General features: G+C 41.4%; 1 protein-coding gene across 2 annotated transcripts in view; it reads right to left on the bottom strand.

Annotated features, from left to right (window-relative positions):
- The window catches only part of epb41l4a (erythrocyte membrane protein band 4.1 like 4A), a 486,901-nt gene that overhangs the window by 173,223 nt on the left and 299,447 nt on the right, over window positions 1–14,231 (bottom strand). For both annotated transcript variants that reach the window (XM_039759425.1, XM_039759424.1), the window contains exon 8: window positions 13,685–13,772. In XM_039759425.1, the coding sequence (XP_039615359.1) occupies window positions 13,685–13,772 (88 nt within the window). The remainder of the gene's footprint in view (window positions 1–13,684; window positions 13,773–14,231) is intronic.

Here is a 14,231-nt window from a genome sequence, read left to right on the forward strand (position 1 = left end):
CAGAGTCATTCAAGAGGTTTGTGAGAGAACTAAGAGCTCTGCCTGAGATTATGATACTTGGTGCAAGAGGATGATCACAGCCCTGCAGAATACATGGGGCCAATCCACTGAAAGGCATTATATATTTACAACGTTAAAATAAAAATAAGATGAATTCTGCACCTGTCACCATTCTGACTTTGCCTGCGGTCATATCTCCACCTCTTTTATGTAGTCTGTGATTTTACATCTGTGTATATAAGAAGTACTAGCCAAAATAAACTGAAATTTACATACTGTGCAACACAGATGACAAGTAGTCGATAAAGTGAATGGTCTCAGAGCACTGACAGAGATCATTGTTTACGCAACACAGGCATCTATCAAGAATACGATCAGTCGGCAGATTCCATACAGGAAGTAAACTGTCAGTGTGTGCTCAGGGATCATGGAAATCACGCGTTGTGACCTGGGGATAAATGTTACTTATTGTGTAAAAAGTTTCTTTGCACAGTTTTACAAGTTTCAAAAAGCATATGGAAACAAAAGATGTACAAGTGTTTTCAATAACCAGTGAATCATAATTCCCCACCTAGAGAGACCTGTCACTCGTAAAAAAGAATTTCGGTGTGTATATTAGATGAGATATTAGGCCCTAGGCTTACTTGTCATTTGCTTTTATCTCCATGATTCCTAGTCAGTCCACTAGGTAGTTTACAAAAGCCCAGTAATGTATGGAATTTAGCATACAGACCTGAATGCTTAGTGATGATTGGCACTTAAAGTGGAACGATAAATCAAGGGCTCTTAAATATGGTGTGTAGTGGTCCCGTCTGCAGTGAAGCTTCCTTCAAGTAGTCTGCTCATATGAGGGGTGCAGTGAAGGCCATAAAACATGATAACGTTGAGGCCCATTTGCCTTTTTGGGTGACTCACGGCCTTTATTATGTGGTCTCAAAAATCCTTTTTTTCTCAGGCAAAATATTATGATGGTAATGTGTACAGAAATGTAATGATTTGTAGCTGCAGTTTAGTGTCCAAGCCTTAGAAATATGGAAACCGTTGAAAAGAAGCTGACTTTGAGAGATTCATCATTTACTGATACTATAAAAGGAGAACGGGCACCCCAGCCGGAATGGAGAATAATTCATTACCTGGACAGGAGGCCGATGCAGACGAATTGGCTGGCGGAACAAAAAAATAACTTAGTATCCAGCCAGTATCAAATAATCGGGAACAATTCCATCCCCCATGTGCCAGGTGACAGTGGTCCTCATATGGGAACTCAATTGGGACCCCGCAGGGGTGCTTGGGATATGGAGTCTGGAAATGCAGTACCGTCAGGGTCCCCACATACCATTAGAGGGTGCTGTCATGGGGTGACCGTCCTACTTTCCTTAAGGCCCAGAAGTGCGCCCCAAAGACATGGCATAGCACTGGAAGAATTCCTGGGTCCGGAATAAAAGGGTGCCCTCTGCCTTATGTAAGAGAGTCAGAATCAGGAGGCAGCAGGCAACACTCAGTGGAGGAGAGAAGGTGGAAGAATTGTATTGATTTATTGTACTGTATAATTGTGGCACGTTGCTGGAAGGAGCTCTGTAAAGATGCTTTGTAGAATAAATATACCTTATTTTATTTACATTAAAATGTGGTGTATTGCTGTGCCTGTGGTTTGGGGCTCTCTGACGCCCCCTTTTGGACACAATACAAATTAATCAAGGTGTGAATTGCTGAAGAACAGATAATAATTAAAAAAAGGCATGTCTAGAACTGAGTCTGTAATTTATTTAGATAAAATTTTTACTGAAACCCTTCACTTTTTTGGGTGGCTTGTGGCCTAGTTAGGTATTTGAACATGTGGTCTGAACAAAGAGTTTAGCAGGTAAGATATTGTGATGGTAACATGGGGGGAAAAGGAATTGATGTGTACTGTAGTTACAGTTTAGATGCCAAGCCTTAAAGATATGGAAAACTTTAAAAAGAGGATGACTTTAGTTCACTGTGCACTGACTGACATATGTGGATAGTAAACATTCATTGGTCAAGAGTCCTGTCTTCAACTTAAAAGCGCTTCCCCGTGTAAAGGGACTTCCTGTTTGTGGACTGCTTTAGTTTTTCAGAAGTACTTACTAAACAATCTTTTGGTAAAAAAAAAAATGCATGCGTTTTGCCCATTGTGAGCATACAACTGGATGACATGACGTGGGAATTATGCGACACATGAGTTTTTCATGGATGTTTTTGATAATGTTTGCTCTTTTCCAGCATTGGTCACCAATGGGTCATGTTCTAACAGAAAACATGTTATGTTCCTTCTCTAGTAAAATATGAGATTAACATTTTTTCTCGCCTATCACTACAAACTGTATGGGGTAAGTAACATAACAAAATATAATTTTTGGGTGAACTAGACAGACAAACAACAACACATACAAAAAAAATGTAGCTCAAAGTGCTATACAAAATGAAAAATAGAAAAATAAAAGACACAGTAAGAAAATAAAATAAGTCAACATTAATTAACATTGAATAATAGAAAATTCCGATGGTCAGGGTGGACAGAAAAAGCAAAAAAAAAACTCCAGATGGCTGGAGAAAAAATAAAATCTGCAGGGATTCCAGACCATGAGACCACCTAGTCCCCTCTGGTCATTCTACCTAACCATAAATGAAACAGTCCTCTTTGTATTTAGGGTTCTCACGGAAGGACTTGATGATGATGGTCACATAGACTTCTGGCTTTTTTGGAGCATCATGATGCTTTGAGTAGGTGGTGGTGGCGCAGGCCGCAGGGGTAGCATAGGGCACAAGGCAGGAAAAGGGTGCTAGTCCATCGCTGGGCATATTGCAAAAGTGATTCACCACAATTAATTTTTTAAAATAAAGAAATCACCTTGTTATCCATCCATCCATCCATCCATCCATTTTCTAACCCGCTGAATCCGAACAGGGTCACGGGGGTCTGCTGGAGCCAATCCCAGCCAACACAAGGCACAAGGCAGGAACCAATCCTGGGCAGGGTGCCAACCCACCGCAGGTCACCTTGTTATCATATTATAACCCAAATATCAGGATCATAATCTTTTCACCTGACAATTCCCATCGCTAAAACTCATCATCTTATATTTCTAAAGTTTTCACAAGCCATCATTTACTAGTAGCCTGTGCCAGACTGACAGTCTGTCTAAAACTCTAACATCACCCTTGCCTGTGTGTGAGCTCTCACTCACTTGACGGTGAAAACCGAATGATGTCGGCAGGCAAAATCTGGCGATAGGTACCGGACCATCCAAGTGACAAACGGTCACTTGAAACTCTGCTTTTTGATTCTTTACCTGAAGGAAGGGAAGGGGTGAAATTTTGACATACTGAGGTAAATGAGCAGTGGAAATCTCTCAACATCCATTTAATTGAATTCTGCTGCTTTTCTATGCGGTGTTGAAATATGAAAGAAACTCTCCATTAGAGTAATTAGCATGCGCTGAAAGTTTAATTTCATTTAAATTACACTATAACAGCAGGTGCGACTGCAGCAAATACTGCAAGCACAGATGTGGCTTCAATGCTTGCCAGGAATTGAACCCACAGCTCTTGGCATTCGCTTTACCCACAGTGAGTGCTATAAAAGTCTAAGATGAAAATGGCAATAAGTAGCTGAATGAGTGAGGTACCCAATACAAGTCAATTAATATATAAATCACAATATCTTCTGGCTTAATTAGACTTGCTAATCTTCATTTAATACTAGTACACCTGTTCTGTTTTACCGGCCTCTTACTGGCAAAAATGGAAAAAAAAAAAAAAATGAGCCAAGTGTGGTGACGTTTGTCACTGGTAATGTAACACACTAGATGGGCTTGCTGGAGTTAAAGTGGGAAAGTTATGGAGATCAGTGCTGACCTTTGCAGTTAGGAAAACTTACAGGACTGGAAATGAAACTAAAGCTAAGAACTGCTCCTCCTCTAGGCCAAGAAAAATGCTGGAAAGCAGTTGACATGAGTGTGCATGTGAGGTCGACTGGAGTCTCCAAAGTGGCTTGTATGAGTGAGTGTAGCTGTATGTGTCCATGGCTGATTCAAGACTAGGACTGTATCAGGCTTCAGAGATCCAGTTCTGCCCAGCTCAGTCCCTCATCCAACCCTCTTCATAATCCACTAACGTAATTTAGCAGCACTAAATATAAAGCAGCATTCAATTCAGTCCATCACTGGAACGTTCACATCAATTCCCGCCCAATCCAGGCGAATAATCTAACGTGCTCATCTTCGGCTATGCCCACACTTCTAGGTTATCATCTATAAACAATGTTTTTTAATGAAAATTACCTCTATCCACATCAGCATTTTCACATTATTTAGTAAAGTATCTTCGTCCACACTAAAATAACCTAAAATGCATATGACTTAGACAGATGTCTATGTACACCAGCTGAAGAATCCATGAAGGGTTTGTAACACTGCTGCCGATGGGATTTATTGGTAAATTATTTGCTTTTTTTACATGTATGCAGAATTCCATCCATCCATCTATCCATCATCTATACCCTAACTACAGGGTCACAGGGGTCTGCTGGAGCCAATCCTAGCCAACACAGGGCGCAAGGCAGGAAACAAACCCTGGGCAGGGCACAGCACACCCACACACCAAGCACACACTAGGGACAATTTAGAATCGCCAATGCAGCTAACCTGCATGTCTTTGGACTGTGGGAGGAAACCCATGAACACACGGGAAGAACATGCAAACTCCACCTTGGGAGGACCCAGGAGGCGAACCCAGATATCCTAACTGCAAGTCAGCAGCGCTACAACTGTGCCACCGTGCCACCCTATGCGGAATTCAAACTGTACAAAACACAATTTAGATGCCTACAGGTAAGCAACACAGAGAGCGCCATGGAAAGCAACTCTTCAACGGCCGCCGTGTTGAAATATGGTTATCAGGAAACGAGACATTGTAATGAGCAGAATCCAATCATGGACGGGTATGTAATAAGGACAAACAATTTTGGTTTTGCGTTTTTGAAAATCTGAGTATTAACGTGTCCCCATTACAATGTTGAAGATGTGTTTCCAGAAGTATACAGCTCGTCAGAGACAAAAAAGGTCAGTTGCTGTCTAAGCTTACCAGTCTTTATAATGGAGGGACATGGATGGACGTGCATCTCAGCCATCTTGTTTGCTGGTACCTTTTCCAACAAGAAGGCCATTATAATGGAAGAACAGAAAGAGACACTGCTGCTCAGGGCCATGTATTACCCTGATACACTGGGTGGCAGCACCCCCCTGGTATTTGTACACCCACAGGGCATCATGGGAGCTGTAGTCATAATGGGCAGACCTGCTGTGGTATTTGGGAGCTGCTGAGAGAGAACATGTCTCAATCAAGGTGCTTGCCAGTCATAATGTTGACAGATAAGAAGCCAGTTTGCTTCACCCCCGCCAAGTCAGAGTTGGAAGAAGAGCTGGACAACACTCGTCTGGGAGGATAGAGGAAAGAAGGATTATGCTGTGCTGAACTGAGAAAAGAAGTTGTTAAAGGTACTCTGTGAAATAAAAGTACTCATTTTGAACCTGGGACTGTCGATAGTCAATTTGCGCCTGGGGTTTGAGGCTCAGTGGTGTCTTCTGCCGGCCAGCAGCTCTGGAGAGAATTTTTAAAAGTCTACATTTTCATGTGGATGAATAGAGGAAATGGAGACTAATATCTGTGTTTTTAAACAAAAAAATAGTAGTGTGAACGGGGTCTCACAGATATGGGAGGCAATGGGCCTACCAGGAGGAAAATATAAGCAACCATGAGGAGATCATGCAAACTCAACAAAGACTGGCCCAGTGAAGCTATGCATCTGCAGCAGTCCCCACTGCTTCTCTGACGTACCTCATGGAAAGGAGAAAAGGAAAAAATATGAGCAGAAAATGTCCATACAGTTCACTACAACACTGACATAAAAAAATTTTGTGACTGGAAAACAAAACAGGCTTCCTCCAGAGAGAGTTCTGGTTAAAGAAGCGAAACAAAAGTGAGGGAAGCCACACTTGAACCACATTCACAGATGGCTGCTCCGTACAAATTCCTGTTTTGGGAATCATTCACAATTCATATTGCTTGTCAATATACAGTGTGGTGGGTGGCTGGGAGCTGTGCCCAGCCAGGACACCTAGAAGGGCCAGGAGAAGTACTACGCCTTCCCCGGACCACGAGAGGGCAGCCGCCCTGGTTTGTATGGGGGCCACGGGAACAACTGAGCATGGAAGCTCAACCCTATAGGGGCCAGTGGTCACTGCCAGGGGATACCCGGAAGACTGTGAAGCCCTGGACGTCAGCACTTTCACCACACCCGGAGTATTACCAGGGACACCCGAAGTGCTTCTGGGTGCTCATGCAGAAAATCATCAGAGAGCACCATGAGCACATCCAGGTGGGAATAAAAGTGGCCGCCTCGCTCCAGTCATCAGCTGGAAGAGGACAAAGCTCGGAGGAGAGGAGTGGAGGCTGCAAAGACAGGACCTTGGAGAAGCCCGGACTTGAGGGTGTGTGGTGCAGGGGCATTAAGTTGTGTGCGGGACTAATTATTTGTACATAGTGTAAATAAACGTGTTGTGGGTTTTGAAGCATTGGTGTCTTCCTGTTTGTGCCGAGGCTGATCTTCCACAACAGTATGGAGTAGCTTATAGTATAAAAATAGCATGCGCTGTACAGACCCGCAGGGGACTGAGACAAGTAGGACAAGATAAATAAGAAGACAGAATGACACACCCAGAATTACAAGAGCAACATATCAGTTTGAAGAAAACAGGTCGTCCATGGTTTTCTGTCACAGAATATGAAGGAGTGACAAGCTGGCAGTGATACACAATACCCAGCATGAGCGGTGAGGACGGAAAAGATATATACATTGGGCAAAAACGAATCTCTAAAAATTGTCTCAATTTAACAGAAAAGCTCAATTCCTGCACAAAAGTGCAGAGGCTTTGGTGTGGATAATTTAAAAGCCATGCACTGGCACTTTATCAGCGAGTTACTATGAATATTTGATTACCGTGATGCCATCTTAGGAGTAAGCGGCTTTATCCGAGTATGACATGTCACTCCCTCAATTCACCATTCAGGTCTTAAAGCAGAATTCTTCACTCTTAATAAGGTGAATAGTTTATCACAATGCTTGAAAATCCACCGCTACTGGTTTCCATTGCATCCCATTCAGGATTAAACACAAAGTATATGACTGTTCATGAAATTACTGAACGCCGCAGACATAAACTAAGAAGATCATAAGCTACATTTGCGATTTGATCGAGCTAGAATGAAGCTTGATAAATGAATCAGACCAACCAAGTTGTGCAAAATTGGAGTAATGGAAGAGTGCTGAAAAAGAACAACCTGATACTGTGCACTTCTCTGCCATTTTAATACAAAGCCACAAGAAGTGACTTTTGTTACACTGGGAAGCAAACAGACACTCTGCAAGTTAAGACTTCAAAATTCACAGAATGCAAGAAAGTTTGGAAGATACCAGCCAGTGGGTACATAAGCACATCAAGCAGTTCGGTCTAAAAAATGAAGACCTGGCGTGAAAGCAGCGATCAAAGGAGCTTTAATGCATAATAAATTCCTGGAGAATAAAAAAATGCAAGTTCAGGTGGGAAGAACAGATTGGAAATAAATGAATGGCATCCTTTGAGAAAAGGTAAATGATAAAACAGGTTAACAATAAGGGGATCATGAACCAAAAATGTATCATAATGGAAAGAACTGATTTTCCGATCATTCATTGTCCTTTTTTTGGCTGTGTGTTAAAAGCAAAGAGAACTCAAGAAAAGTGGAATAAAAAGTTCAAACAACTTCATTTTAGGGTGTCGTTATTTAGATTAGATTACATTAGATTAGACTAATTCTCTTTGTGCTAAAAGGCACATAAGGTGTCAATGGTTTGCCTCCATCTGGTCCTGTTCTGAGCTACGTGTTCTGCTTCACTCCATGTTAGGCCCAACTCCTCTAGCAATAATTAATGAGTTTGGAATAATAACCTTAAAAGGCAGAAATAAAGTTAAGACGAGTGTTGTTGTTGTATGGCGTACTTTCAGCTGGTGAATACTTTATTGGCTATTCATTAATCTACGTTCACTTGGCAATAAGAATCAGACACATGGGATGAACCTAAAGGAATTTAATTAAAATTCTATTAATACAGAGTAACTGGAATATATATTGAGTAATATGTTGAACATAATTATAAAATTTGCTTTTCATTACCTTTTCAACAAAATTCTGCTGATTTTCACTTCAAAAACATTTAGTCTGAAATTTGTTTTAAAAGGTTAATTGGGATCAGTTCATTTACATGACGAAGTAAAAATTCTACTAAATATACATTTCATTAACAGTTTACAGATAACATGTAAAGGATATAAGAACATTTGTGGAAAGTATATCTAAAATGAATAGTTTTACTTTACCTTATCATTTCTTAAAATGAAAGGCGCTGTATAAAATAATGGATTGAAGTGAATGCTGTAAGCAGAGTGTGTGACAGTAGGCCATTGCTAAGGTTATATTCATCTTCCTTAATGTTTCTGGAGACTGACTGATAGGATGCAAGCCCCAAATATCCAGAGGTCACACATCAAGATGTCACTAACCCAGGGTTTTATAAATCTGATAATACCTATAATTTATCATGTGAGATTTGGCTCTGTGAAAGAGAAAACAAAAATAAAATCCTTAGTGTCTTCTCACACCGCACTGGTTAGGAAGTCTTTTCTGCACTCAGATATCAATTTATGTCTTGTGTTCCTGGGCTCAGGTTACGTGTATGCTTTTTGGCTGACTACTCTCATCTTTGACTACGATTCAGGCAACATGTCCTGAGGTTTGCGATTTAATTATTGGGCGAAGTGGTGGCTTTAAGGCTAGGGATCTGCACTGGCAATCGGAAGGTTGCCGGTTCGAATCTAGTGAACACCAAAAGTGACTCTACTTCGTTGGGCCATTGAGCAAGGCTCTTAACCTGCAATTGCTCCATCCTGGGTATGATGTTAATCTGCATGTAGGCCCTCCAACCTGCAGGGTTGGTGGCAGAATTGGCACTCCAGACACCATAAAAAACCTCACACTGTTCTACTCCATCTGAACTAGTGGGGTGCTGAGGTGTCACTGGCTGCATAGCTGCACTTGGGTCCTAATCTAGGATCCTGAGTTGGTTTGTCATGTGGTGGATGCGGTGATGCACTCTATCAGTGCCTGCTCCTAACCTCTCTGTTTTCTTGGTTATGACCTCTGCATGAATTCTCACTTCTTCGCACCTTCTTCTCTCAAAGTGGCTGTCACCAAGTAGTACACTAACAGAGCTGACAATTGTACCAGTTAGAAAAACTAATACACCCTCACTCGGTCACATTACAGATTAAAAGGAGCTTTATGGATGGGGATGAGGGGGTTTCAAGACCCTGAAAGATGAGTACAACTTGGTTAACATATTAAGTACCATGATACCCCTGTTGCCCGCAGACTTGACATCCATAGTCATGTACTGAGATTGACTGGGAAAATGAGGACACATATACGGTCAAGGTCAGTGCAATAGTGTGTAATGCTTTTACCCACAAACAAACCAAAGAAAAGCACAGTACAAGTCTTCAAATAAATAAATAATCCATATGTGAGAAAGATAACAACATAAATAAACAGCGAAACCAAAGATAAAGTCATATTGAGAAGCTACCTTTGATTAGAAGATCATCTCCTTTTGCAGTACTGCTCTAATGTCTCTCACTGCACACCCATCTCCCTGTTATACTCAAGCAAGGTCTAGACACCCGTGAAAGTTGTCTACGTACGACTCCTGACTTCCTTCAGCATCTACTGGGACATACTGAGCCCGATTCCCTCAATCTGCTGCCTCCATTGGCGACCTTAGAGTACACGATTACTCCGGTGATCCTGTCTGCCCCTGAAGTGCCATTCACCGCACTCCTCCGAGGGCTTTGCCATCTTCTAATCACACGAACAGAGATCATCAGAGACCATCTGAATCTGGTCTTTCTCTTTTTCGCCAATCTTTATTCCTCAATTTCTTTCTGATTTACTCAGACCCCTTGTACCTGTAGGTGCAGCTCCTTTCACCAATCACCCACAGAACATCAATGGGGAATTGCTTTGCTGATTGCTCTTATACGTGAACAAGCAATCAGCTAATTTCCTGAGCCAAACTATTGCCGTGGAATAGGAAGTCTTAAAAGTTCCAACAGCACTTCCAATAATGCCCAGTAGGGGGGAAAACCACTGTTAAAAATCCTTGGTAAGACAGAAAAAGTGCCTAAAGAGAATCTTTATAAAATTGTACTTTATTTATTTTTAATAAAAATGCTCTGAAAAAAATGATGCAGCTCCAAAGAGTGTAAAGGGTATGCAATACCTACAAAGGCAATTCTCAAAGCAAACAAAGCCCTGACACACAATCCAATAGTGAAGGTTCAAAAATCCAGAAACTCACAAAACAAATCAAGGCACAGCAAAACAGACAACAACTCACCCACTACATAGTGCATGCATTCACAACAAACTGCCAGGAACTATGGGAGATCCTCCAAATTTATAGGGAGGAGGGCAGTTCCTGGTGGTGATTGGCAGATGGCCCCGCCTCTTGGGGGACCACACACTACACACATGGAACATAACCAAGACAACTCGTCATAAACAAAAGAAACTGTAACATAAAAAATGATTCAAATATTAGCAAAAAGAGCATAAAATAACAATTTGAACCCTGGCTGAAATATAACATCCTTGATGTGCTTCACCACAAGTACATGTGGCCCAAAACCGTCCGGCCTTAATTGTCCTCATGAAATAAATACTGCATTCCACTCTGGTCAGCTACTGTAACATGCTGTCATACTTATTTGTGTAAAAACTATTGATAGAAATATAGCATGAACTTTACTTCAAGATCATGTAAGCAATTACTGTATATCTCAAATGTTGTAAGTTGCCTTGGTGATGATAATAATAATAATAATAATAATAATAAGTAGAAGAAGAAGAAGAATAAGCACACATCCTTAGAAAGGTGTTAGGGCAAATCACTTTGGCTTCTTGTTGTTGCCTGGATTTACCAGCTAAAACCCAAAGACATCATGAGAGAGGAAATAAACACTGAATAATAACAATAATAACAATAATAATAATAATAATAATTGCACCCCAAAACAGAGATATAGCATTTCACAAAACCAGGCATCAGATTTCTCTTTTCAGTAAATAAGTCAAATGTAGAAACACACAGCTATTAAAGAGACAAGAGGCAGTTCTGCTGTAAATCCATTTATAGCGTCTTTGAACTGTCAAAGAATTACACATCGCATTGTTCTGAGGAAGGTATTTTGTGAAAGAATATATTCAACCAATTTAAAATAATGTGTCCTATTGTGATATACACAAGAATCATTGTACATAATATAAAACGTTGCCACTGTTTGTTCGAACATTCTAGGTTTGACTGTTATTTCTTAGTCTATTTAATTTTCCTCAGCTGACAGGAAGAAGATAAAGATGATGGACCATCTAAGCATAAGTATTGAAAACATCATCTCAGATATAAAACACTAAATGTGTGAATTTCCCTTTGGGATTAATAAAGTATCTATCTATCTATCTATCTATAGAAGGAGAGTAGAAATCTCTGTGCACTTTGTATAGACGCTGCACGCTAAACCAACCCTCAAAGTACAATTAAGAAGCCTCCACAATTTGTTGTCACAATTAGTCCTTGATTTAAAGCTTGGTTCAAACAAGAATGACAGGCCATTCTGACTCTCCCGGTCTGAAACCTCCATAAAGTCAATTTAAGACGACACAATGCAAGGTATATCAGATTTCAGATTGTCACCAATGATGTCACTTTCCCAGACGTGAGTTAGCTGTCAGTGTTGGTAAATGGAATAAACAAACGAGTGAAAATGTCAGTCAGCCGAATGCATCCAAGCAGTTAGCCAGAGGCCAAACGGTGGGCTCCCTCTGTGAATTGACTTCTTCCAATTGAATCACATCAGCTAATAGCCTCTCCGAGTGTAGGACTATAGAATCAAACCAGAACTTGCAAAACCTGAGTTGTTACAGGACTGTGATGGGAAACAATATAAGTTTAACATTCCTGTTTCCAGGCAGCCAGCTCCACAAACAAACTCACACAAAACCCTTTGGATGAACATTTCTTGTTTTACTGAGTTCTAAAATATACTTTGAAATATTCATCCATCCATTTATCGCTGAATCCCATCAATCCAATTCTGTGTCAAAGACAGGGCTGGTGTCAGAGTTTGTCCCAGGAAAATCAGGCTTAAAACAGGCACAGACCCTGGATGGGGCGCCAGTCTGCTGGAGGACACATTCATTGACAGCTACACATACACATACAGGGCTAACTCAGCCTAAGATGTACAATTTTGGAAAATGAGAGGAAAAGCAGACTATACAGACACAAACAGAAAGCTTTGAAGACAGGATTAAAATGTGGCACCTGTACCAACTACTGCTTCACTTTACCAAACTCATTTACAATATCCTATTATTTTAAAGATAATCCACCTCAGTAAAAGAATACCTGTCTGTGTGTCCATCCTGTTGCAATGTTTGTGTCACTCCAACAGATGGCACATCACAAACATTTGTAGCAAATGTTTTGTATTTGTCATTCCAACAGATGGCACATCACAAGCATTAACACTGCTCTTATGAATCCCTTATCAAATGGCATAAGACAGAGACATAACTTGGTGTCATGTGGAACGAGCCCCGGACACAAACAGGTAGACATGGTTAAAGCTCCACCACACGTTTATTTTACAGTCACTATTATTTACAAATGTGCACCACACAACCCCAAACTCCCCCAAAGTCCAGGCCTCTCACACTCTGCCTCACTCTTCAGACCGCCTCCACTCCTCTCCTTCAAGCTCTGTCCTTCTCCTCACCCGACTCCAGCCTTGAATAAAGGGAGGCGGCCCCTTTTATAATCACACGGATGTGATCCAGGTGCTTCCCGGCAATCTTCCACCAGCACTCCCCAGTGTGCCGGAAGTTCCGGCTGCGCACCCAGAAGCACCCCGATGGTGTCCCCAATCCTCTTCTCCCAGCACTTTCGGTTGTGGCGGAAGTGCTGAGGTTCAGTGCTCTGCAGGCATGGGGGCGCCCGCTGGTGGTGACCACAGGCACCTACAGGGCTGAGCTTCAAAGCTCTCTACCCGTGGTCCCCAAAGCAACCGGGGTGGTCACCCCCTCCTGGTCTGGAGGAGGCGCAAGCCCTCCTCTGGTCCTTCTGAGCGTCACGGATGGGTACAAACCCCAGCCGCGTGCCACAGTCATTCCAACAGATGGTACATCACAAGCATTAACACTACTCTTACGAATCCCATACGAAATGGCATAAGACAGAGATTACATGTGTCATTACAACAGAGGGTGCATAACGAACATTTGTAGTAATGCATTTATTACTACAAATGTTTATGATGCACCATCTGTTGGAATGCCAGATGCAATGCATTTTATTACTACATGCATTACAAATCACATTCCAATAGAGGGTGCACTGCAGACATTTAAGTTGAGGTTTGTGTTAATTACTTATTACATTTTAATTTGTCTTAGACAGGTAGCACAACTAGTAGAAAAAAATAAAATTCAAAGTAAGCAGTATACTTACAAATACAGGGTGAAGGTCAACACCATACATTTCCAAAGTTTTGGCAACACCCAAATAATTCATTTCAGCAGCTGAAGGAACTTGGTCCCTACAACAAAATGCATTACATAACTGTAAATATAAAAACTTTGAAAAAAAGATAATTCCATATGTCAACAGGCATGCAGCAATTACAATTAATGCAAAGGTCATTCTGCACACCTTATGAGATGAGCCATAATTACTGAAAACACATTAAGAAGAATCTGTAAACAGATGAAGCTGGTTTGGCGTTATGTTCAGAAAAACACGATGCTCATTAAGCATCTGAACCATGCCCTTGGTATCTGAGTGTTATTTAATTAAGCTTTAAGATCATGCCTCTTCCCTGAGGGCCCAGACAACAACATCCATTTGACATAACAGTTGTCCGCCCTGGAATCATGACAACTGCATGCCCTGTAGCCTTTACCCAGAAATGCTTTTTCTCAGCTAGTCAGATCTTCAGCATGGACCCCCGAGGGTCAGACAAGTCTTCTTTCACTAACCGACTGTACAAACTGGCTCT

This window comes from Polypterus senegalus, chromosome 7, assembly GCF_016835505.1.
Source record: "Polypterus senegalus isolate Bchr_013 chromosome 7, ASM1683550v1, whole genome shotgun sequence".
In the NCBI taxonomy this organism is placed as follows: Eukaryota; Metazoa; Chordata; class Cladistia; order Polypteriformes; family Polypteridae; genus Polypterus; species Polypterus senegalus.